Genomic DNA, 25,816 nt, shown 5'->3' on the forward strand with positions numbered 1-25,816 from the left:
TTCTTAGCCAGAGAAATGAGTTAATCCTTTCTTGAAACCTAAATTCCGTGCTCACTGTGAGCATGTGGCTGAGAGTTCCACAAGCTAATAACGTAAAAAAAAAACAGTTTCCTTTTATCAGATGAAAAGGCAACAAATGTGTCATTGGGCATCGCCTTGTTCCTGCAGTCTGAGCGGGTAAATAGGAGTTCCTGAGTTACCTCCTCCATAGGATTCGTTATCCCTACTCATTCTTCTCCTCTCGAAACCGAATGGCCCTGGCTCTTTCACTGGGGATCCTTCCTGGAGCTCTAATCACTTTCACTGGCTGCTTTCTCTAATGCTGCATTGTATAAAGACACAGGGCACCTTGAAACAACAGGCTGGTACCAGCTGACACTTCCCGGGGGGGGGGGGAGAGTTCCAAACGGTGACAGTACAGAGGTGATCACGTACCAAGGGGTGGGTTGGCAGCACGACTGTCAACCATGTCAGGAGGGCAAACCCCCATCCCCAAGTCCAGCGCCACGGCTCTGCCAGAGCGCTGCCTGGAGTCTTCCCTCGGGGGGTGGCACTGGGGGGGAGGAAGCCTGTGCTCCTCCCTCCCACTCCCTAGCCCATGTGCGGTGTCATTGTGCCCACACACACTAATAGGGTTTGGAGGAGCGAGGCATCACGGAGGCTTTTCAATAATTCATCAAGCTCCTTAACGTGCAAATCCCTTCCCTGAGCCTACGGGCCCGATTCGCCTCTAAACCCTGCTGTGCAAGGGAAAAGGCTCCCGCCTCCTCTGAGAGCCGCAGGGCGCGTGTCTGGGAGCAGCAGCCACCAAAAGGAGCAGCGGGCGCACTTGGGCCCATGAGAAAGAGGGCGGCCTAGTGGTTAAGGCTGGTGCAAGGGAAATGACTCAAGAGATCCGGGCTCAAACCCTAGCTGTGGCTCATCCCCTCTCGGGCTCAGTTTCTCCTTCGTTAAAGTTCCTTTCTCCCACCTCGTGCCTCTCCCGACTCCTTAGATTGCGAGCAGGGACCGTCCCTCTCGGCCCCCTGACGCCAGGGGCGTGGGCCTCCCAGCTCGGCTGTGACACAGACAAGGAGCGCGGGCTTGTTTTTGCAGGCTCATCCATAGGCGAGTCTAGCTGTACGGGAGGGAAGGTGTCCAGCGCCCGCACTGCAGTACAACCTCCCCAGACCTGCCGCTTTCCCAGAAGAGCAGGTAATTGATCAAACGCAGCACGGAACACAGAGCTGCAGAGGTAATGCATTTTAAACCTGCCATCGGGGGGCTCTGCCTTCCTGGCCGAGACCCAAGTCTGTATGTTCCACACGCACCAGGCTGCCTGCGAGCTTCTGCCAAGCCCTCCGGATCAAAATCTGCAGACTCCTCAATTAACTGACCCTCCCGGGCTGCTCCCGGGGGAGCAGGTTATTTCTGCCCTCCGACACAGACGGCTTTTCCAGGTTGCGTTGTTGCCTGTATATGTCACAGCAGAGTGCGTCCAGTCACGGCTCACTCTCAGCTGTCCCGGGGAGCCTAGCGTGGACCTCCGCAGACAGCTTGCCTGCCAGTCTCCGAGCGTGTAGGGGTGTAGGAGCCCATTACCAGAGGGGCACAGCGTGTACCCGCGCAGATGGGTGGATTTGCAGTCTGGCCCTGCAGAAGGGAGGGTGGCAGGAAAGGTCATTCGTGCTGGTAAAATGCCTTGGCACTCCTTTGGTTAGGGTCTGCAGAGCTCCCCACCCAGGGCCAGCACAGACTGGTAGTAGTGGCTGCTTTTGTTGGATTCCTGCTCCCTTTGCCCCCATCCGTCCACCCCCCCAAAGGGAAGGCATCGCGACTGCCAGATCTACCTCTGACCTGCTCGGCCCCTCGAAAAATTCTCCCTTCCTGCCTGTACCATTTGCCAGCCCGGCTCAGACTGATGCCCATTGAGAAATGGTAGAAAAGGGCCTTTTCCTCTCCAGCTGTCGCTCCTCAGCACCCCACCTGTGGGCAACCTGAGCAGGGGGTTAACCTCGAGAGTGCTGGTGATCAGGCCTCTGCCCCCCCCAGCTAGCCCAGAGTCCTGCCTCTGGCTGCAGCCAAGGAGATGGGAAAGGAAGGAAAACAGCCTCCTGCAGCTGACTAGGTGCGCCATGCTGTACCTGGGGGAGTCGTCGTTCCTTCCTGACCCAGGGAGCAGGAGCTGGATGCCCTGAAGCCTGAGAGTGGCTCCCTCCCTGCTCATAGAATTACCCAGGCCTTCCCCACAATTCCCTCTGCATGCACCTCTGAACCCTCTGTCCCACAGATTCGCCCCTGCCCACGGAGCTCCCCAGCAGCAGCCGGCCTGGCTGCATCAGGTCAGCCTACCCCCACAGCCCAGCAGAGGCCAAACCCAAGCTTCCAGCAGCCACGGGGCCTCCCCTTGGGTGGCTGGGACAGGCCTGTGGGGTAGAGCCCGGCAGAGGGGATCGGGAACACTCTGTCACACGGCTCGCCGGGGAGTCTCCCTCTGCCATGTTACCCACGCGGGTGGGGTTTTCAACCAGGGCCACGCGCCCTCCCAGAGCCCAGCAGAAGCCGCCCTTGTCTGCAGCGGCTCCTTGTTTCACTCCCTGTTAGCGTTAGTGAGGCAAGCGAGTCCCTCCGGCACCGCTGAGTGACTAATCCCCAGCGTGACGCGGTGACAGCCTCGCAGACACAGGATGAGCCGCCCGCACAGAGCCAGACCTGGGGACTCGGCTTCCGAGCCTCATTACTGGGCCTCCCTTCCCTTCCCAAACGCGGCCCGGCTGCTCCGCTGCAGATTAGACTTTAATGAACGCAGAATGGAAATCAAGAGCCTAAGTGTGAGGTTTGCAGCATGTTGTTCTAGTCAATGCTGCTCTCTCTCAACCCCCCCACCCCCCCATCAGGCCCTCTGCTCCATAGCCGTGGTTCAGACCTGACACTCCTTGGCTGAGTGACCTTGGGCAGGTCTGTGCCTCAGTTTCCTCTTTGGTTTTTGCATTGTAAGCTCGGTGGGGCAGGTTTGTCCAGCACCTTGTAAACAGTAAAGATGGAGCCGTCACCCACAGGTACCCCTCTGCCACCCTACTCTGCAACTGGCTGCTATCCCCGCTGGAGGGCCGTGCCCCCTGAGAGCTCAGGCTACAGCACGTGGGGCTGTATCCATAAATGGGGAGCAGATCTGGTGAGCCACTGCTCCTTGCCAAGCCTTGGGGGACTTGCCTGGCGCTTCCTGGTGTCCCCTGTTCATTACATCCTGGCTTCTGGTGCCAAGTTTGGCTATGCCCGGTCTCTGTGCCATGCAGTAACAGCTGGTGCTGGGGAACTTAGGGGGCAGAGAGGAGCTGATGGATTCTTTAATCAATATGGAGTCCTGGGGCTGGGCCTGTGACTGTGACAAGAGATTTTTCAGGCCTTAGCAGAAGTCTCACGTGATGCGAGCTGCATGGGCCTCCGATGGCACAGAGTGCAGCCAATTGCAGCACCGCCTACCTGGCATAGACCCAGCAGGGCCCGTCCCCCATTTCCTCCAGGATAGCAGTGATACCCTGGGCATCCGTAGCAACATCCATCGGGATCCCAAAGCACTTTGCACATTTCACTGCATCTAGCTTCCCAGCCCCCGGGGAGGTGGACATCACCCCCTTTTACAGATGGGGAACCCAGGCCCAGAGGAACTGCTAAGGCACAGCTCCTCAAAGGGATTTAGGCACCTAACTAATTGATCTCAGTAGGACTTAGGCTCCTAACTCCTATTGATTTCAATAGGATTTAGGCACCATACCTTTCAAAATCTGGCCCTAAGTGGCTGGCCCCAGGTCACCCAGTGAGTCCAGGGAAGAACTGGGAAGAGAACCATAAATCAGAGCCATGGAGACTGGGGGCAGGGTACCAGGAAGATTGGGAGGTGGCCGTTGTATAACAGGGATTCCAATGTGTCCTTCTAATGAGAGATGCAGGGGGGCCAGGGACAGATTTCAGGGGGTCCTTGCACTCAAGGATTCCCGGGGCTCTTTCATTCCAAGCACCAGTTCGGTACTCAGCAGCCCCTCCCTTGAGCACAGCGTCCATGCCAGCACTTCAGAGGATCCCATCGGGGGACCCCAGGCAGCGCAGCCCGATGTCCGGGAGCCAGAGAGAACCACAGGGTCCGTCTGTGTCCGGCAGCCTCAGCCCACCATCCCTGGGATGCTTCTTCCAGCCCAGCCTTGTCTCTTGGCTTTGCATCTCCGCACCTAGCCCCCCAGGACAGGTCAGGAGCTGGGCCATCAGCCAATCACCCCAGCGGGGGGCACCCCAGGCGGCAGAGTGGGGGAAGGAGCACTCAGCGCCTCATACAGCCCCTCCAACATTTTTAGGAAGCAAGAGACACCAGCCCGCTCCCTGGGAGCGGGGCAGCAGGCTGTCAAGGGGAAGGACTGCAGTCTCGGCCAGCATCACCACTTCCCTCCCTCCAAGTCGTTTGCCCCGACCCGGGTGACCGGCTTACGCCACCATCTCCTGTGGCATCAGTGCGGCTGGTTAGGGACGCTGCCTTCCCCAGAGCTGTTGCTGACAAAACTAACCCCACTGGGGCCCATCACGGGGTTTGAACCTGGGACTCTTCAGATCTAAAGGCAGAAGCTGCTACCATGGGAGCTACTAAACCAAGCCCCCTAGCTAGCGACAGTAGTGGACTCCAGCCTCTTTCGTGGCCCAACTTCTCAAGGGGGGCGGATGCTGAGCCCACCACCAGCCAGAGAGCACCCCACGCACTAGTCAGCCTGGGCTCTGGTGTAGGAACAAGCAGATGGAAATACAACCGGAACCGCCAGCCAATGGCGCCCTTGACAGGGGCTCAGGAAACAAGCAGAGCATTCGGAACCGGGAGCGGACAGGGAGGCCGCATTAGCCATGCGGCCAACTCCCTGACATCGTCCCCTGGCTCAGACCTGCACCAGACTACAGATCCCAGAAAGCAACGACCAAGCCCAAAATAGCCTCCCTTCCCCTCCCCCTCCCTTCAGAGGCAGAGCTGGAGGAGGGCTGAATTAAGCCTGCGCTAGGGGGGAAAGAAAACAACCTGGCTCCCCCCCCACACACCCGCTGGCAGCACCAAAGCGCTGGATTGGCCAAGTCCATTCATCTTTTCCGCCAGCAGCCCCTCTTTCTGGCTTCCCCCCTTTCTCCGTTTTCTCTCCCCTCCCCCCCGTTCAGTTCCTCCCTTTCTGCCTTCCTCCATGAGCAAAGAAAGAGCCTTTCAATGAAAAGGTCTCTTTGAGGAATCTCTCACCGATTCCGTCTCTGGTGTCGAGAGAGAGTGTGAGTGTGTGCACTTGGGAGGGACCCCAGAGAGATCCTCCTGGCAAAAGGATTTGGCAATCAGGGGAAGGGGCCCAGGCCTGGAGGACGGGGGAGGGACCTAGGCACATACGCCCTCTTTAGCCCGGGCTACTGTTCTGGGGTAAATTCCTCTCTCAGCTACACCGGCCCTACCCGCAGAAGAATTCAAGCAAGGGGTGAAAGATCTTGTGCATTGGGGGAGTGGTGTCATGCCGATTACCCTGTGCAGAGAGGCAGGGTGGCCTTGGGGTTCAAGCAGCAAACTACAAACGGAGGAGCCGGGGGTTGAATTTTTGACTCTGTCCCAGCCTCCCTGCATGCCCCTGGGCAAGCCACTGGGTCACTCTGGGCCTCAATCCCCCACCGGTGCACTGGGATAACAATCCTTTTCTCCCCCCACTCACCCCCCCGCCTTTGCAGGCTCAGCGAGCCACCCGCTGTACAGCCCCTAGCCCAGGAGAGTCCTGCTCGGGTGGTGGTGGTGGGGGGCCTCTGGGTGCTACTGTTATAATCACCCACTTTCATGGCACAGCCAAGCAGCAGCTAAATTCTCCTTTCACAGACGTGAGAGTGAACGTGGAGACCTCCTCCACCTCCCCAGTCCGCTGCCCCGGGGCCAACGCTGGGCCGCTCCCTTGGGTATATTTTCTAGCACTTTAGCCACACTGGTTTCCCGTTTCCCACGTGAAGGTGCCTCCATCAGAGACTGTCCCCCGGTGTTTCTGATCTTCCCGACAGGCCCCAAGAGCCAGCCGTCCCCGTTGTTAATTTCATCCCTTGGCGCAGCCTAAGCAGCTCCCAGCTCCCTCCTGGTTTGCAACACCCCTGCTCCCGTCCCACCCATGGCAGTGCACTCTGCTGGGTGCTGCAATATTTATTCCCTCTCATCTGCCCCCCCCGCCCAGGCTCCCCCCACACAGTGTCACTGATCTGCTGGAATCCCTCCCCGTTTAGGGCCAAGCCACGTATGCTGCGTCCTCTGAACTCTTTTGAAAATCCAGGGGCTGAGCACTTGGAAGTCTGTCCCGCATCTCTCAATCTGCCTGGTAACCAGAGGCCCAGAATTAACTCTCCCTCTCTGCCCTGATTCATAGGGATCCGCCAGGTGCCAGTGAGGGCAGAGCTCAGCCCCCTCCCGCATGGGTGGGTGGGGAGCACAGGCTGGCAATAGAACATGCTGTGCCCCTGGGAAAAGCAAAAAGAGAGGAGGTGCGAAGAATCCCCACCGGCTGGGAGGCAGGGCCTGCAGCAGCCAGATGCAAAGGAACACCCCTAGGGCTGCAGCTGGTTGTGCCCCAGCCCCCACCCCTTATTTAAAGGGCCAGCTGGCAGAAGCACATGCTGGGAAAGGTCCCTCTAAGAGAGTAGTCCCAGAGTGGAGAATTCTTTGGTGGTCAGGCACTTGTTGCATGGAAAACAGCTGGCAGGGAAAGGGGTTTTCCCCTCCCCTTGGAGATGCAGAGGGAAGATGTCTTGAGCAGGGGCCTTGCCCTGAGCCTCATTGAGGGGGGTTCAAAGTGTCTGACGGCCAGCGGCACAGAAAAACAGCAGGGTGTCCTGGAGAAATGCTGGATTAGGTCCCTGTGCGAGACTGTAGCTGCTCAGTGGCTCCCGAGGTTGTGTCCACACATACCCCCAAAGGCCCTCGCTAGAAAACCTTTCAGACCCCAGGACTGCATGGTTTCCTGGACTCTTACCCTCTGTCCCACTAAGGCAACTGAGACCAGCTGGATTGTCCTTGTCCACTGTCCTGAGGTTCAAAGTGCATTGGCTCAGGGCTGGGCGGGCTTCCTGGGGAGCTCTCTCGCCCTGGGGACACTAGCTTCAACCCCACTGTGTCCGGAAAGCCTTCAGACTACAGGCATTTCCAGGCCACGTCAGCTCAATGATCCATCCAGCAGCCTGCCCCCAGCAGTGGTCGGTGCCAGTTGCTTCAGAGACCGCTGCAAGAAAATTTTCCCTACAGTTCTGGGACACTCTGTCCCCAGGGAAGGTTACTTCCTGACCTGCTGTGGGTAGGGGCTGGCTCATGCTTCCTCTGTGGGTTGCTTATCTGTGTAACTCAGGTTCACATCCCTGCCTGAGGTCAGCAGCCAGCCCATAGGCCTCGCCTGCAGGAGGGAGCTGCCAATGGCTAATTAGAGGGGTGTCCAGGGTTGCCTTTGCCAGCCAGTGCCCTTTCATGGCTGTGCATGGTGCCAGTGACTCTGCCTCAGTTTCTCCCACCAACAGTCATTGGGCCTCATGCCAGGTGGCTTTCCTCTTGTGACTCCAGCCACGTTATTTATAGGGTCTCCCCTTCCAGGGCCAGGAAGGGACCAGGAATCCAATGACCCTAGCAAAGGGTCGGCAGCCCCAGTCCACCACAGAGTCCTGCCTTCTTTACTCCAAGGGGTTTTATGACTCCCCCCCCTTTGCTAGGGATGGCAGGGAACCCCAGCCGGTCCTCTGGGTTCCAGCCCATGCCCTGCATTAAGCAGCTGGGACCAAGTTCCTCACATTCCCTGCCTGTTTCCCAACCCCCTTTCTTATAAGCCATTTTCCAGACTCACTTTCTCAGCTGGCCAACTTCCTGGACCACTTCTTACCACTCTGCTGCTTCAGGAATCCCTCAGGCCACCACCTCTGATCTGCGGCCTTCTGATCCCGCTGGCTCTGGCTGGGCCAGCAATTAGCCACAGCTGCGGAGACAGCTAGCCCATCTGTTAACCGCTTAGTGGCCATGGTAGGATGGGGTCTATACACTGCATGGCAAGGCGGTGCAGCTTGACCCCATTAGCCCCATACTCCACCCTGGCAGCCGCTCGGCTCCCTGGCTACCTTCCCCACAGCTCCTGGAAGCACTGGACTGCGGGAGATTTCATCAGGCTGCCTCCGCAGTGACTGGTGCATTGTGGGAGGACCCTTTGCCATTGATTAGTGCTGGCAAGCCCTCCCGCCTGGGCTAGCACTGACCTGGCAGGGGTAGCCACCCCGTCCCGTGTTTCAAAACTGACAATAAACACTATTATAAACATTCAATTGAAGCTTATGAGAAGGGCAGTGGAAATGTGCCCTTGAGAGAAAAATCCAGGGTACGCTACGAGAAATGGGATTTCCCTAAAACGTCCCTTAAAATAAAGCCTCATCCCTTATTTCCCACGTGGTTTCCCCTTATTTCCAGTGAACACAGGTGGTCGCCCTAGGCCTGGCTCAGCCTGAAGCACCGGTTCGCTTTGCCAGAAGCACGTCGAAGCCAAATGGCAGCAGTACCCTGTGGGGAAGGGGTTTCATGGCCACAGCTGTGCCAGGGGCTGCTCACGGCGGTGTTAAGTCCTCACTCAGGGATAAAAGACCCACAGCTGGCCTGGGGTCAGCTGACTCAGGATCGCAGGGTATGGGCTGGGGGGAGGATTGGGCTGGAGCCCCAGTTCTGGGACCCTCCCCCGTTGCAAGGTCCCAGAGCTCAGGCTCCAGCCTGAGCCAGGATGTCTACACAGCTGCTTTTCAGCCCTGGAGTCTGAGCCAGCTGACCCAGGCCAGCCGTAGGCTTGTTATTCCTGTCTAGACGTAACCTCAGTGCTTATGGAGGGTGCTGCAGCGCCACAACCCGGCCCCGCCCAGCCCCACTGTCTGGGAAGCTCAGTCCTTAAAGGCACAGTCCCCAGTCCAATGCAGGCAGTTGCCCTCCCTAATGTAGATGGGGCCTTTCTGTAACGGGCAAGACACACACCCCGGGGAAGGCTAACTCACCACTGGCCAGATGGAAGGGAGGGGAGTATTAATTAGAAGAGCAGCCATGTGGAGAGCAGTGGTGGGAAGCAGTGGGAAGATGCTCTCCTGGAGCCAGGCAGTTGCAGCGAGGGGAGGGAGAGGGTCTCTACTAGGGAACGCACAGAGCAGGGCGCTGGCCAGTCCACAGAGCTTGTGATGCCTGTGTCCTCAGCGCAGGGCTGCCCTTAGGCATACGCAGCATATGCGGCTGCGTAGGGCACCCGAAAATTTGGGGCACCACTGGGACCATAGGCACCGACTTCACATCTTGCTGGGGGTGCTCGATCCCCGCACTCTGCTCCAGGCCTGCCCCCACTCCACCCTTCCCCCAAGGCCCCGTCCCACCTCTTCCCGCCCCTACTCCACCCCCATCCGCCTCCTCCCGTCCCCACTCCTCTCCCTCCCTCCTGGAGTTTGAATGCAGGAAGCGCTGGGAGAGAGGGGGGTGGAGTTGGTAAGCGCAGCACCGCAGGTGCCCGAGAGGCAGGGGGGCAGAGGGCAGGAGCTTGGGACCGGTGGGTGCTCTGCACCCACTAAATTTTCCCCGTGGGTGCTCCAGCCCCGGAGCACCCACTCCCAGAGTCCGCGCCTATGACTGGGACAGCAGGTAAGAGCGGGTCAGCTCCCGCACACCCAATGCACGCTGCAGTCTCCTTACTAGGCAGAAGCCAGGGGCCGTATTCACAGGGCCGAATGTCCCGGCATAGGGGCAGCAGTGTAATAATACTGTGTAGGGCCCCATAAATCTAAAGGATGGCCCTGCCTCAGCGTCCCTGCACCCCTCCCTGGGATGGCCCCATGATTTCAAAGGCGCTGACCCTGGTGGGCTTCCCCCGCCCCGCTGGGGCTCAGCGCTTTTCGAGGCAAGCCACTTGGTGTGCACATTTGAAAACCTGGCTCCTACCCAGCAAGCACTGGGCCGCTGTGCGAGGAGAGAGGGGAAGGGTCAAAGAAAGGCATGCAGGACGATACAGGCCGAGGAGGGGAGGCTCAGGAGGTGAATTGCAGAGGATCAGATGTCAGCAGAGTCAAGGAGAGGCTCCTGGGGGGCAGGGGCAGAGAGGATGGAGCACATGGAGCAGACAGGACCCATGGTGGAGTTGGGCGGAGCTCCCTCCAGGGAAGGGGCTGAGGGCTTCCCTTGTCCCGCAGGGGCTCAGATGCACTAGGATCTCAAAGAGCTCAGTAAATATTGACAGATGAACTCTGACAGCTCCCTCTGCTTGGCAGATAAGGCTCCTTCCTCCCTCCCTGCCTCCCCAGCTTTGCAGATTGCAGAGGAAGTGGCTTGCCCAAGTCACATGGTGAATCCAGGAATAGCACCCGGCCCTCCTGAGTCCCAACCCTGCTGCTCTAACCACTAGATATCACTCCCTTCCCCGGGAGCCACGGCAAAGCTGACAGAGTGGTGGCGAGTGGTGCTTAGGGGGAGCGGAGTGCAGGGCCCCCCCTGCCTGAGGCAGATGGTTGGACCGGGTGCCCCCAAGAGATGCTGTCTGAGAAAGCGGAGAGCTTGCAACGCTTCTGATCAGGCGCAAGGGTTGCCCTTGGGGATGCGGGGAATGGAAGCAAACAGCAGCCTGTTCCCTGCAGTGTCCTTCCAGAAAGCAGCTAACCGCGTTCGATTTCACAGCTCCAGCCTCCAGCCCCAGCCAGCGGGCTTGTCATTAACAGAAAATCAATCCCCCAAGCACCAGCGCTCGTGTGCAGTCTGGTCCAGGGGTGAGGGGGAGGCCAGGCCAGTTCCACGTGATTAAACCAATCCCTCTGATCCACTCCTGCCTCTCTCAGGGACAGGGAACAGGCACAGGCCTTGCGCCAGGGATGCCGCTGTGGCTGGCAGGCAGAGGGTCCTGAGACAGCACAGATCCTCCTGCCACCACAGCCCGTTTGCTGTGGGCGGGGCGAGATGGCAGGCTGCGTGCGTGGGAACCGCGGGGCAGTTGCATGTTCTCAGGGGGCTGCCCAGAGCAAGGTCAAGGCGTGTCTGTATTCCCACGCCTGCTAAATGCTCTGCCGTGTCCTATTTTAGTGCTTGATGTCGCTCCCGTTGCTGCCTGTGGGGCAGTAGCACCTACTGGGTGACAACCGAGCTCGGGGCCTCGGGCTAGGTGCGGTACAGATAGGAGCTGTACAGTCTAAATAGACAAGACAGACCAAGGGAGTCTGCGGCAGACCCAGGGACCCGAGTCCCAGACTTAGCCCCCTTCCTGAGGAGAATTCACGCCCGTGTACCCAGGGCTTGTCTGCAAGCACTGATGTGGTGCGATTTTAAACCAGTTCCGTTCAATCGGTGCAAACCCCTGTGCGGGGGCTCAGATTTCAGGCTTGATGGAGTTTCGCTTCAGCCAATGGGAACAGGGTGAAGCTAAATGGAAACAAACTGCTCCAGCTGAAATCAGAGCGTCCACACAGAGATTTACCTGGGCTGAACTAAGTGGGGGCCCAGACATGTGCAGATAGCCCAAAGCTAGCTAGCATTCCTTCTCCCAGCTAGGCTAGTTTATGGATTTCCATTTTTATTCCTGTTTAAGTGAATTTCACCTGGGCAAAGGTGCCGAACTGAGAGCCCCTGGAGACCTGTCTCATGGTGAATCCAGCCTGCCGCGAGGGAGAGCAGTATCCGGCCCTGGAAGTAGAATTGCAAAGCAGAAATGCAGCTGAATTAAGCCTGGGCATCTGTGCCGACTCGTCCCTCTTGGCGGAATCTAAATAAGCTGTAACTGGCCTTTCTGGTTCAGCTCCTTTTGGACCACCCTGAAGATCCCACTATGCCTCAGGCTGTGATCACAAATGCCAGGGGCTACAGGGAGATTTCAGCTACTTGCAAGGTCCCATCCTGCCATTTCTCCAGGGACCCCAGAAATGCCGGTTGAATTTCCTGGAGCAAATGTCTACGTGGGAGCCTGCATGATGAGCGCGCTCAGCCCCCAAACTGATGAGGGACGTGCAGTCTCTCCTCTCAAAGTTTGGGGGGAAGCTCTTTGGGGCAGGGGCCATCTCTGAGGGCTATGTCTGTACAGCGCCTGGCACAGCAGGGCTGGGGGCCTCTAGCCGCTACGGCAATACAGAGCCATAATAATCCAGGTGTTCTTTGTGCTGTGCAGTTTGTGCTGAAGTGTGCTCTTACGGGCTCGGCATGCAAGATGCTCATTCCCCCCCCCCCCGAATTTGGGCCTGATTCTTCTGCCCTGCACTTTGCAAGGGGGCAGGGGAGAGTTTGGTCTGTGTGGCCCAGCCAGCTGCAGCCTCTGTGCTAAGAAAGGCATCAAGGCAACCAAAGAGCGCTGCTGCATGGCCGGATGGAGGCACAGACATCATGGGGCCCCAGCTCCCAGAGTCACGTGACTGCCTCCGGATTAAGGGTTTGTCTGCCCAAGAAAAATTAATCCAGATTAATGAAAAGTGTGCATTTAAACTGGATTAGTTAAACCAGATTAAATCCCTCTGTGGACCGGCTCATTTGGAATAAAAGTGGCCTTAAGTGGTTTAGTTACTTCCAAAGCGAGTTAGGCCTGGTCCACACTTGAAATTTAGGTGGACCTAACCCCAGTGTAGACGCAGGCTGATGGAAGGATTCTTCCGCTGAACCTAGCTCCTGCCTCTGAGAGAGGTGGATTTACTACAGCAAAGGAAAAGCCCCTTCCATCACGGTTGTAAGGGCCTGTACCACAGCACTACAACGGTGTGTGTAGTGTAGACATACCCTTCCACTGAACCGAATTAAAGCCACTGTGATTCCAAATGAGAATGTCCACACGGGGTCTGAATCCAGTTGAATTAATCTGGTATAACTACACTGGTATAGTAACATCAGTACGTTTCTCCTGTGTAGACAAGCTCTAAGATTTCTAGCCCTCCAGCTGGCCAGGGCTTGACCCCTGGGTAATAGACACAGCCACATCTAGCTGAGTCAGAGGTGTGGACCGCCTCCTCCATCTCAATGGGCATTAACCCCAAACCCTGCTGCTCCGGGGAAGAGATGCTAACACCACCCCAGCTGCTTGGGTAAGTACCGGGGGTCAGGGGGCCCGACTAACACTGCCTCTCCAGGGGGAAGGAGCGACTCTGCTGCCACCCGGACGGTGAGCAGGGGACCCCAAGCTGCTGCCCTTGCCTCGCTCCGCGTGGGGGCTGAGTTCACGGTGAGGGCGGAGGTTCTGTCTCAAGATGGCCCTTCCAATCCTACGGTGCTATAATTCTATGATTGCCCGTGGGCTGCCGACGAGCCACCAGCTGGGCTGTGGTTTTTGGTCCCTGCTGACAGGGGCGAGATCCGAACAGGGACAGTCCCAATGCCCTGGGCCCCCAGTCTCCTTGCAGCCTGCCCCTCCCACCCTCGGGATCCCTGGCTCGGACAGGCCCCTCTGCTTTGCTGGACACGGCCAGGCAGCCAGCCAGGGACAGAGAGGCCCCGGAGGAGCCAGCAAGGACAGGGCGAGGGCAATATAACCACTCCCACCCCACCACGAGGCTGGGCTGTTACAACGCCCCCTCCCAAGCTTTGTCTTCCCCGATCTCTCCCGTGGGGGGCAGCGGGGGCAGAACTAGGAGGAAGGGGCTGCAACCGACCGATGGAAATGCCGGCTGAATCTTGGGTGATGGGCCCGGCATGAGCCCCTGCCTCCACCTCCCCCATCCCGTCTGGGCTCTGGAGGAGTTCCGACGTGGCCACCGCTGGCTCCCCTGCTCCTGAGATCTATGGGGCTGGGAAACAGTCTCCCAAGGGAGCAGCCGCCCCACAGCAGGGAACAATTCACGAGAGCCCTGCAGGCTGCACCGTGCGGCAGGGTCCTGCCTGGGCTGGGCGGGCAAACCCCGCCAGGGCCTGTGATGGCAGGGCCTGGTGGGCGCACGCGCAGACAGCACGCAGGCCTGGCAGGCAGCCGGAGGAGCCTTCCCCCTCATCATCCGTCTGCTGTCTGAGCCCTGCTCCTGCCTTCCCATCTGCCTCCCTTTATGGCCCTCTTTACAGGTGCCCTAAATGGCTGCCTGGCCGGGGTACAGATGGGAACGACATCAATTTCCTCTGCCCCCTACCCTGGAAGCCAACCCTGCTCTATAAATTCCTCCGTGCAACAAGAAACCGCCAGCTGCAATTAAGCATCCAAGCCTGTTTGAGACTTCAAACAGCAGGGCTGAGCCCAGCATGGCTGCGTGCCCACTCCCTCCCTCCGGGGGTTATGGGGGGGAGCAGAGAGGTCAAAGGTTCTCTTTGTTCTTCCAGGAGGTGATGAGAGGCAAAGGACTTGGCTGTGCAGAATTTTGAACAGGGAAGGGGGGTGGACAGCTGCAGTGTGGGCTGAGGAAGGGGGGGGCGCGCAGGCAGAGCTGGCAGAGAGAACTGGCAGTGCCCTGGATTGGCATGCCCCTGGGATGGGTGACCTCTACCCTCTGGAAGGGCTGCTGAGGTGGGGCGCTCTGTCTGACTGGGTTCCCGGGAGGGCACACGACGATTCCCTGGTTCAGCAAGCAGGGGCTGGAGGCCAATGCCAGCCGGTGCAGTGCGTGGACTGGTGGGGATGTGCGCAAGAGATATACGTGCGAGCGTGTGAGCGTGTGTGTGCACACCGGGGCACTGGGCAAGTGTGCATGGTGAACACAGGTGTGCACGCACAACTGTGTACGCTCTCATGCCCGGTGTGTGTGCGCGCATGTGTACTGTGCGTGTGAGTTTGCATGTACACAATATGTGCTTGTGCCCCCCTTTTCTGTGGGCTCATGCACAGGGTACGTATAGGCGGCTCTTCGCCTCTACACTGTGAGATTGCATGCACACACCTGTGCAATGTTTCAGAGGAGCAGCCATGTTAGTCTGTATTCGCAAAAGGAAAAGGAGGACTTGTGAGACTAACCAATTTATCTGAGCACAAGCTTTCCTGAGCTACAGCCCACTTCATCGGATGCATACTGTGGAAAGTGTAGATCTTTTTACACATGCAATAGCTATTACCAGCAGGAGAGTGGGGTGGGGGGAGGTATTTTTTCATGCTTTGTGTGTATAAAAAGATCTTCTACGCTTTCCACAAGATGCATCCGATGAAGTGAGCTGTAGCTCACGAAAGCTCATGCTCAAATAAATTGGTTAGTCTCTAAGGTGCCACAAGTCCTCCTTTTCTTTTTACACCTGTGCAATGTGTCTGTGCACACGTGTCATATGTGACTGCCCCTGTATTCTGCATGTGCATGTGTGTGCTTGCATGTATCCGTAATCACGTGTGGCTGATTACTCGGAGGCAGGCACACATCTGTATGCAGAATGTGGATGAGAAGATCTTTACCACAGGGCCCACGTGCCCCCATGTGGATCCTAACCCTCCGAGTACACTACAGGCCCTCAGCAAGCCAGGAACAACAACAGTGCCTCTGTGTGCTCACCTGTCGTGTGCACAGGAAGGTACGGCAGTGTGGGGAGGAGCACACGTCGGAACCCCAGTGTGTGTGGGGGGGTGTCTTCGTGCACACTTGTGCTTACGCACCTTCTGAGAGAGAGCCTGCATATATGTACACAGGATTGTGTCTGCATGGATCTGTGCTCGTGTGTGTTTGCAGCCCTGCAGCCCCTCAGCAGAGCTGGTACGCTGGGCTTTGCCAGCCTGTTGCCGCACCCCTCCGGACATGGCTGCAATGAGCCGGGGCAGTCCTTGCAAGACAAGCCGGTTTCCTAGCCCAAGGCAGTGCCCTGGTTCCATCACCGAGGCTCTACCCCGGAGTGCTTTCGGAGCCTTTCTGGGCAGCGCTGGCCCTGGGGAGCTAGGCGGGAAGCAGGTAGCGAGGCAGGGGCAGAGCTGTCAAGCACGGGGATGAGGCTGGGAAGCTGCAGGGATTTCGTGTCTCTCCTGGGCCTCTCCCAGGGCCTGTTGCCCCTGGGCTTTCACAGCGCAAAGCAGGCTGCTTGGCGCGCTCTCCTGACTACAGGGGCTAAGTGCACTAACTCATGGCTACGCTGCTGCCCCCGGGCAGAAAGCAGGCGGGCATGACGCAGGCAGGCTCAGGGGAAGTCTGTTTGCCAAGCACAGCCCGGGGGACATGCCGCTCTGGGGGCGCCTGCTCACCGGAGGGGTTGGGGCAGCAGCGGTAAGAGGCCGAGATTGCCTGAGCAGCTGTGCTCAGCCACACCCGACATCTCCCAGGCCAGAGATTCCCCACCCAGCCCCACAGCGATGCCTCTAGGAAATAGGCAGCCACGTGCCCAAGGGGCAGCAGGAGGATCTGGCCCAGCAGGAATGTCGGGGGGCAAGCGTCCCCTCCCAACAAGAGTACAGGAGCCCCTTTTGCTCAGTTACTCCTAGGAGGTCTCCCATTGGGACACTTTTCAGGGTTACCCGAGGTGTCTGGGTGAATCGCTACTCCGTGCTTACAGCCTGGGGGAGTCTCCCCTGAGCCTGTATTCTCCCCACCCATGATGACCGGGACGGCGCTCCGGGCTTTTCCTAACTCTTTCTGTCCAGTGCTCATGGAGGAGGTGGCAGGTCAGAGCTGGGTTGACCCAGTATAACACTGACAGAACCCGGTCGGCGGCATCGAACCTGGGATCTCAGTGCATGAGCCTCTACTTCATGAGCTAAAAGCCACCTGGCTGTTAGCTAAGGCTATAGCAGACTCATTTAACTAAGTGGTCTCAGAACCCCACCCAGGAGGTGTGTGGGTTACACAAGCAGGGCTGCCAAAGGGTCAAAGAGGTGGGTTTCCGTGTAGAGAAACCAGAACAAGATCCTGATTCCTGCTCGTTTAAGAGCCAGGCCCAAGTGGCCTGGGATTTCTAGGGGTGTCTACTGAAGGCTGAGAGCCGCACAGGCTCTGAAAACCAGGCCAAAGTCCCACTAGACTTTCTCCAGCCAGCAACCCCCATAGCCAGCCAAGCTCCCTCCAGAGCCCCCAGGCCAGCTGATCCAGCCAGATGCACTCTTTGCTCCTGTGCTGGGGAATTAATTAACCGGCCACAGCTGGGCCCTGCACCGCAGGTTAACCCTTTCCCCTCCAACCTCGAGACAGGGGACCAAGGGCCCCTTCCCTGAACTGTAACAAATGCTGCCACCCCATGGAAGGTGACGTGGCTCAGCCTTTCCAATCCTCCCCACCAGGCTCTGCTCAGCGCCCCAGACCTGGTTACCAGACCCTCCACCTCAACAGACATGCCCCAGGCCTGCTCCCCCTGCCCAATAAACCCAGAAATACTCCCCATGCCCTGCCCTGCCCTGCCCTGTTCAGACCCGTAGGCTGACTCACCCCCGGAGAGGAGCAGCGCCGGGCCTGCAGGATGCCCTGGCAGTGTGCAGCTGTGTCCGGGTGGAGCCCGTGCTGCTCACACCCAGCTTCTGACCTCACAGGCAGGTCGGGAATTAATCTAACGAGACCACGGGAGGCTTCCTCCGGTGGGGAGCAGCACTGAGCCCACAGGCCTTGTCCGGAGCGGGGCTTAAGATGTGGCGTCAGCATGTGGCAGGAAACGGGGCTGCCAAGCCTAGTGTAGACGGGATGGGTGTTAACTCATGCCAGGTGTTCCCCTTGGAGCTGTTGGAGGAGCCAGCATAGCCCGTGGTAAGGCAGGGGTTGTGTCTACATGTGCCAGCAACCATTCCACTTTGAATCCCTGTCTAAGCAGGGCCAGAGAGAGCCTGTGATTCCAGAGCGAAGGTACAGGCTGGGGCAGGGCCTGGCCTTGCTCCTTGTGGGCAGAGCCCTGGCCTGGGCCGGAGGGCAGGATCAGGGCCTGAGGCTAGTGTAAGTGCTAAGCACCAGGACTCGTTAGCACTTCCCTTACCCTGCCTTTGAAACTTTCTGGCTCATCAGAGCTTCCTACCTGGGAGCAACCCCCTTCGGTCCTGCTCTGCGACAGCAAGCTGCAGCCAGCTCCCTAACGGAGCTAAACCGACTGCCTGTAAGTCACTGTCATGGCACTCCCGACCCTGCTCCGCGAGGAGATGCAGCAGCTTTTTTACCTGCTGTATTTTACCTCTGCTACAGCCTCCTCCATGACCCTTCTCTGGGGGGTGCTGCGGGGGATGCGAGCGACAGGGAAACAGTCGGTTGGCGGAGATGTAACGGGGAAAGGACCTGGGAAGGGCATACAGCAGGTAGCCAGGGAGAGGAAGGCAATGGATGGATCAATCCATGCTGTGGAGAGCTGAGATTAGTTCCCTCCTGTCTTTTAGACACCCTAGCCTGACAGCTCAGGTCAGCAGGAGGCTGCCTGGGCTGGGGGTGACCTTTAGGCGGTCGAACTCACTGCCCCTTCGCCCTGTCTCTGATCAACCCAGCGGCACTTTTGAATGCCAGACCCTGCCTGAGGCCCCACGGCAGCAAGGATAGTTATTTATAGGGTGCCTTGTTTGCTCAGCCCTCGGCCTGCACAGCTCCCCAGACAAGATGGCTGTGGAATTACAAGGATTAGAACTTCCTCCCTTATTTCAATAGTGAAGATACTGAACAGCTGTCCTGTGGCAGGAGGCAGCTAAAAAACCAGCTTTTATGGTGCAAATGGGAGTAGGGCCACTAGAGGGAGCCTCCTGCCAAACAGGTGGGGGGCTGCAGCCTTCCATAGCTCTCCCTGCACGGGCACAAACACACACGAGCGTGCGTTGCACCGATGCCACTCTCTGCTGCGGGCTTGACTCCAGCCAGAAGGAAGGCCGCTGGGTCTTGGCCTCCATTGGCCCAGCGGGCATAAGTCGGTGTTCACGCTGGGGAGGTCGATGGCCCAGCACAGCCAAGCAGGGCCTAGGTTTAACCATCGCGCCATGAGCTAACAGTAAATGGGGGGCTTTTTGTTTCCTCGCTGGTGTTTGAGCCCTTCCAGGGGCGAGAGTTAAAGATTTTTGCCAAAGGCTGGAGGGCTAGAAACGTGTGTAAAAAAATAAATAAATAAATAAAAATAAAGCAAGCAGCTGAGTGTCTCGCCTCTTCCCCTGACGGCAAGAGCTGGGGCCCGAGGAAGCCTGCAGCAAGGGCTGGCAACGCTGCTGGTGCAAGACCGAGTTCCCCCAAATCTCCCCCTGCGGCGAACGGAAAGCCCTCAGCTCGGAGGGGCAGCTGGGCAGGCAGAGGGTTCTGGCTGGGAGCCCTGGTAGAGCGGCTAACGGGCCCCGCCGGCCTGCCTGACAGTGCATGGGGGGGCGTCGCTGCGTGTGCATGTTAGTGACTGCACTGAACATGCTCTGCCATATTTGGGCCTGCTAGAAGCCCTGTGGCCCAGCTGTTTGCACAGGGCTGGCTTTTCCCTTCGCCAGCCCCCGCCACTGTCACCTGGGGCTCTAGCCATTTGTATTCCAGCCTGAGAACCGCCCCCCCCCCCCCCCCCAGCAGCAAAGCCCAGCTGTCTCTCCAGCCACGACTGGTGTTAGCCACGGCTCCCTGGGAAGCGGCTCTGCATCAAATGGCCTCTCTGCAGATGGTTTTTAAGAGAGGATTTTAACACCCTGGCAGTTGGGGGAGGCGAGAGAAGCTTTAAGGCCTGCTCCTCTGAGGCACCGGCTGCCAGGCGGCAACCACAGCCGGTGCCAGAGCACAGTGGAGGAGATTGGGGCGGAGGGGGGGGGAAGCCGCAGCTAGGAGGGGGAAAGGCCGGGTGCTGGGATGACCTCACTCCCAGCTGCCCTCTCACCGGTGCAGCGAATTGTGCCGTTCTGGGCGCACAGCCTCCTGCAAGCTGCTCCCTGTGCTGAGGGGAACGGGCCTTGGGCAAGGGGACGGGGAGCCCGCGGAGGGGCTGCAGCAGAGTGGGAGTTCAGACCCGCACGGCCAGATCCCCAGGCTCAGCGATTCCAGCTGGGTCTGCACCCGCTTGGCTCTTCTGTCTCCCCAGCTCAGCCGCTGCCCCTCAACCAGGACCCCCCGGCCCTCCTCGCTCTTCCAGCCCAGAGGCCAGCATCCCCCTCCTGCAAGGCAACCTATTTTAATCTCTGACTTAACCCTGAGCCCTTAGAGCTGACAGCCTGGTCCTTTAACCCCTGCAGGCTTGGAGCTCCCCCCTCCAAACCTCAGCAGCGCCTTACGCCCACAGGTACCCCAGGGAACCACGCCACGCCCTGCTTGTTAGAAAGGTTTATTTCTCTTTATTTACAGGATCAATTAAAAAAAAACACACACACACCCCCCAGCATGGGCAGGGAGCCCCAGCGGGACCCCCCCAGGCAGGCGCGGCCTCGAACGTTTGTGCTGTAGCTGGCCGGACGGAGAGCTGGACCGGGAGATGGACACAGGGCCGCGGGCAAGGCCCAGAGCCCGCAGCAGCAGGGAGCAAGCCCCCCTTGGCTGGCTGTCAGATCCCACAGCTGGATGTCGTCAAAGGAGAATGAAAGTTAATGGTTATAAATTACACCCTGGAATAAAGAGGGCTCCGGTACCACGGCGCCTGGCTCAGAGGGGCTCCACACCCTGGACGCAGCCCTGGCTCGAGCGGGAGCTGCCGGAGCTTGGCCTCCTTGTGACTCAGGCCGAGTGGGTGGCCCTTGCCCCCGCGCCAATCGTGTTCACATTTTGCTGGGCCAGAGGGGAGCCTTGCTACCCCCGGGCATGAGATGCAGGGGCTGGGCTCGCCGGGGGAAGACGACCGCCCTACCCTGGATTGCCTTCCAGTGGGAATCCCAGGCCCTGTTCCCATGGGGGACACACACCTGCCCCACACTGGGCTAAATCTGGAACCCCACCCCCAGCCCAGCCTTGGGGTTGTTCACCCCCGTTTAAGAAGCATTTGGCACTGCCTGCTCCCCTCCCCTGAGCAGCAGTTTATGGCTTGAACAATTTGGCTCTGGCTAAGGAAAAGAAACAAAAGCAAGAATTACAAATGTGGAGGGAGAGGAAAACCAGTCTCCCAGCCGGCTCCCTGAGTGCCAATGAACTGGGACCACCCCCGCACCCCCCCCCCCCCGGGAGGAGGGCAGAAGGATTTGTTAAAGTCTTATAAATAAACAAACAGCTTGGTGGAAAGTCACATACAAAAGTGTGCAAGTCCCTGGGGGCACGCGGGCGGCAGGGGAGCGCCCCCTGCTGGTGCAATCACCAGGGCAGCACCACACCTCGTGCCTCAGGGCAGCAACTGGGGGCCATGCGTGGGGAATGGAGATGGGAGCATCTAGCTTCCCCCAGCCCCCGCTCTGTGCTAGGAGAGAAAACCCAGGGGGCTCGGCTTCCACCTGTCACCTGGGCACTGCCAGGGGGTGGGGGCACATGCAAAGGGCCAAGCTTCTCAGCGAAGAAAGCAGCAGCCTCCACCCCGTCCTTCACCTGCGCTAGCCAGCTGCCCCGCGGGACCTCAGTGCAGGCCCCCTGGGCAGGTCGCACCCTGTTGGCCCTACATCCAGCCACCCCGAGAGCCCGGACTGCGACCCTGGCCTCAGGTACTCCCATGGCTGGGGGCTGGGGGCATGCTATGCCCTGCCACAGGAGAGGAATAGACAAACTGGGCGGGGGGGGGGGGGACGCTGCTTCCACCTGGGAGACACTTCCTGACCCCCCAGGCTTTGTAATGCCACTGAAGGAGCCTTGAGGACCAGACCCCCCCATCCCTCCATGGCTAGGGGAGCAGCTGGCAGCGGGCTGCCGCCCCTGCAGGTTCCACAGCACGTTAGGATGGGCAGCGAGGGGCTGGCACAGGCTGGGCAACAGCCTCCCCTTGCCCCCGCGTGAGACGTGGACTCCTAGAGATGGAAAGGCCCCCACCACCCTGAGCCCTCTTTTTCCCCTCCGCCCGGGGGGTGGAGGCACCTGGCTAGGCTGTGATGGGGACGGGGGCGTGGAGAAACTGGTTACGTTCCACACGTCCCCTCTCCCAGCCTCTGTCCAGGCCTTGCATGGCGGGTGGATAGCTTCTGCAACGTCTTTGACTCGGCATGGGGGGGCGGTGGGGTGCCCAGGCCATGGGAGGCAAAGACCCCCTCCTCCACCCCAGGCACTTGTGTTGCAGACGGTGGCACTAACTCCGGGGGGGGGGCGCCAGCAGCCGAGGGGGTGGGACACACGTGCCTGACGCTCCAGAACAGAGGGGCCGGAGACGGGGCGCAGCCGTCAGCCCCAGGAGAGAACGGCCTGATGTACACGCTCCTAAGCTGCTGCAATCCAGTGTGTGTGTGGGGGGGACGGGGGGACACACAGACGGGTGGGCGATGGCCCTGGCCCAGCCCCATCCAAGGCCACCGAGGTGCAGCGGGCCTGGCCAATGCCATCTCCGAAGCCCAGGGCACCCACATTGAGCGCCCCTCCAAGCTCAGGGTGCCCCACTGTCTGCAGGCCGGGCTGGCCTCTGGCCCCTGCGAGCAGCACGGCCTCATTGCTCCCCAGGGAAAACAAAATACCTCTCTCCGGTTAAGAGCTAGGTGTTGAAGGCAGCTGGAAAGAGGGGTGCGGGGGGATTTCTCCATGCAGGACCAACAGGGCAGCCTCACTCAGCTCTCCCCCTCCCCGAGAACGGCCCTGGGCTGGGGGGTGGGATCCTCATTAGAATAGGAGGCATTTGTGCAAAGCACCCCCTCCCCCCCCCAAGGGCAGAGTGAGGGGAGTGCCGGATGGCAGGAAAGTAACAAAACCCCCAAAAGGGGACCGTAAAAAAAGGGTCTGGCCCAGATTGTACAAAGAGGGAAGGTCTGGCCCGGTGCCACCTGGGTGCGGCCGGCTAGCAGGGCAAGTCCTGGCCTGGTGCAGCCGCCGCAGGGGAGGGCCCCTGGGCACGTCTGGCTGGCTCAGAGAGGGGGGCTCACTGGTTGTCCCCCGGCTGGTACTGAGGCTCTGTGGCAGTGAAATAGTCTTCCAGGAAGGACTGGAGGTATTCGAAAGTGGGGCGCTCCTCGGGCTCCTTCTTCCAGCACTGCACCATCAGCTCGTGCAGGGAGGGGGGGCAGCTGCCCGGGCACAGCATGCGGTACCCCCGCTCTACCTGCTCCAGCACCTCCCGGTTATTCATGCCTGCGCAACAAGGACAGCGGCTGAGTCGGGGGAGGGAGGGGCTGCTGCTAGAGGTTCTTTGTGGGCATTAATGATGGGTATTTCCTAGGGAGGGGGGGACGTGCTATGGCCCCACCCTACTGAGGCCGGGGGGAAGTGGTCACACCATTAGTGTCGGTGATGGGAAGAGAACCCAGGAGTCCTGACCGGCAGGCCCCACTGCTCTAACCGCTAATAATGCTGCCTGGTTCCTCTCTAGCACTTCTCATCAGTAGCTCTCTGGGCACTTCCCAACGGAGTCAGCAGCATTATCCCCATTTTACAGATGGGGAAACTGAGGCAGAGTGGGGCTGTGAGTTGCCAAGGGTCACCCCACAGGCCAGCGGCAGAGCCAGGCATAGACCCCAGTGCTCTACCTGCTAAACACCACTTCCCTCCCGGAGCCGGGAATAGACCCAACTCCTAGACCACTGCTCTAACCACTAGACCCTGCTCCCTCCCCTGGACCAGCACAAGCCCCAACAGCCCCTACTAATGAACACAACCCCAGCAGGAGGGGGCAGAGCCAGCAGCTGCCTCTTGGTGCCAGACAGCAGTACCTGGGTAGGGCACGCGGCCCTTGGTGACGAGCTCTGTCAGAAGGATGCCAAAGGACCACACGTCTGACTTGATGGTGAATTTCCCATAGAGAGCAGCCTCCGGGGCCGTCCACTTGATGGGGAACTTGGCACCTGCAGGGAGGTGGGATAGATGAGATGGGACGGGGGGAGGGGCAGAGACCACCATAGGGGGCAGGCTCCCCTGGGGCAGCATGCCCGCCGCCAGCTAGGGCGCAGGGCTCCTCAGGCCCAATGCCAGAGGGGGATCCGTGGCCTCTTCGCCTCCCCCAGCGTTAGCACGCGGGTGCTGCGGGAGGTCACTCTGCCCCATGGCCCAACTGGGGCAGAGGGGAGCCCAGCCACAAAGGGTCTATTGCCACTCCCACCCCTGGGCACAGGCCAAGAGCCCTGCCCACTCCCACCCACCTTGGCACCCCCTGCGCGCCTCTGCAGCCAGGCCCACCTTGGCGTGCTGTGTACTCATTATCCTCAATGAGGCGGGCCAGGCCGAAGTCCGCGATCTTACACACCAGGTTGTCAGCCACCAGGATGTTGGCAGCGCGCAAGTCCCGGTGGATGTAATTCATCCGCTCGATGTAGGCCATGCCGGCCGCGATCTGCAGGGAGGGGAGTGTGTGGTGAGAACGCGGTCACCCTGCGTAAGCCCACATCCCCTGCCCCGCCCCCCACCCCCAGCCTGGCTGGGGGATGGGATGCAGACCCTCCCTCATCTCCTTGGGGTTAGTCCCAGCCCCTCCCCACCCAGGACGGGGGTGGGCTGGGCAAGTTGCAAGGAGCCCCCCTGCAGACGAGACCCGGCCAAATGTTGGATCTCCAGCCCTGGGAGGGGCTGGTGATTTCCGCTTCCTACCCCCACCAGGGCGCATCTCCTGGTACCTGGGCCGACATGTCCACCAGCTGGGGCAGCTTCAGGAACCGGCCATCTCCATCCTTCAGGAAATCCAGCAAGCTCCCTGGGGGAGAGGAGAGGGAGCATCAGGACATGAGCCTCCAGCTGTTCCCCCCTCCCCCAGCCCTGATCCACCCCCGGCTAGAAGTCGCCGTGTTCTCCATCAAGTCCCTTGCCCTGGTGCAGACACAGCTGGGGCGAGGAAGGCAACCGGCCAACGCCTCCCCCCACCCCCCCGGGCTGCGCCCGGCTCTCACCCTGGCTCATGAACTCGGTGACGATGTAGATGGGCTCCTCTGACACCACGGCGTAAAGCTGCACCAGCTTGTCATGCCGGAGCCGCTTCATGATCTGGGCCTCCTCCAGGAAGGCCTCCGGGGACATGGTGCCCGGCTTCAGCGTCTTCACCGCCACCTTGGTGGTGCCGTTCCACGTGCCTGGAGCCAGCGGGAAGGCAGGGGACAGCGTCATGGTGCGCTCGCCCCGACTGGCGGTGGCAATGCAGGGAGGATGTGGGGGCGGGTCAGTCACTGCCAGCTCCAGGGCGGGCGGTGGGGGAATGCCTCCAGGATGAAGAGCCCAGCAAAGAAGCCCTCGTCACTCCCAGGGCAGGTAGCAGACCCTGAGTCACTCTCACCCCTTCCCTGATGAGATCCCCAGATCAGCCCCCCTCCGTGGGATGGGCAGGAATGCCTGTGTCTCACTCCCCTCCCCCCTCACGGGACAGGCAGTGGGTGCCCATATCTCACCCCATTTCAGGGACGGGGTCCGAAAGTCCCCCCTCCCCAGAGCCTCCGCCCAGGATGGCTCAGTGTAGGAGCCCCACATGGAATGGGGCAAATTCCCTTCCCGCATCCCCATATGGGCTGGAAAACTACAGAGAGGCTTCCCTGAGGCCCCCTCCCCACATCTGATGGGCAGAGACCCTCACTCCTGCCCCTACATGGATAATCAGAACCTGAGGGTCTGGTGGGGACCAGATGGAACCACCCTCCCCCACCCCCCAGGCCTCTCCCAGCCCTGCAATATCCAGGCTCTGGCCCCGTCCCCATCCTCCTGCTGCAACGTGCCCGCCTTACCCATCCACACGTCTCCGAAACATCCCATGCCAAGCTTCTTGTCCAAGCTTACGGACTCCCGCGTTATTTCCCAGGCGTCTTTAGACAGGCTCATAGTCTGGGGCTTCATATTGGGGCATACCCGGGTTAGTAGATGGCACAGACCGTCATTGAACTCTGCAGGGGATGGAATGACGGGGAGGAGGCGGGAGAGAGGAAGGGGGGAGTGGAGAATGGGATGAATTCGGCATGCACATGCACAAGGGCTGAGAGGCGGAGGAGGGGAGCCAGGTTCAGATTGATCGCCTGCCTTGGCACTGTGGCGA

General features: G+C 59.6%; 1 protein-coding gene across 3 annotated transcripts in view; it reads right to left on the minus strand.

The window, feature by feature from the left end:
• Positions 1 to 20,076: 20,076 nt before the first annotated feature.
• FGR (FGR proto-oncogene, Src family tyrosine kinase) overlaps positions 20,077 to 25,816 on the minus strand; it is a 61,035-nt gene continuing 55,295 nt past the window's right edge. For 2 of the 3 annotated variants that reach the window (XM_048826212.2, XM_048826211.2), the window contains exons 9-13: positions 24,690 to 24,869; positions 24,420 to 24,496; positions 23,986 to 24,139; positions 23,523 to 23,654; positions 20,077 to 22,944 (exon numbers count right to left, since the gene is read on the minus strand). In XM_048826212.2, the coding sequence (XP_048682169.2) occupies positions 22,736 to 22,944; positions 23,523 to 23,654; positions 23,986 to 24,139; positions 24,420 to 24,496; positions 24,690 to 24,869 (752 nt within the window). In that variant the 3' untranslated portion in view covers positions 20,077 to 22,735. Of the gene's footprint in view, positions 22,945 to 23,522; positions 23,655 to 23,985; positions 24,140 to 24,419; positions 24,497 to 24,689; positions 24,870 to 25,511; positions 25,668 to 25,816 lie in introns of all 3 variants that reach the window. The other variant, XM_048826213.2, reaches the window with a different exon arrangement.

Source organism: Caretta caretta, chromosome 19 (assembly GCF_965140235.1).
Source record: "Caretta caretta isolate rCarCar2 chromosome 19, rCarCar1.hap1, whole genome shotgun sequence".
Classification (NCBI taxonomy): Eukaryota; Metazoa; Chordata; order Testudines; family Cheloniidae; genus Caretta; species Caretta caretta.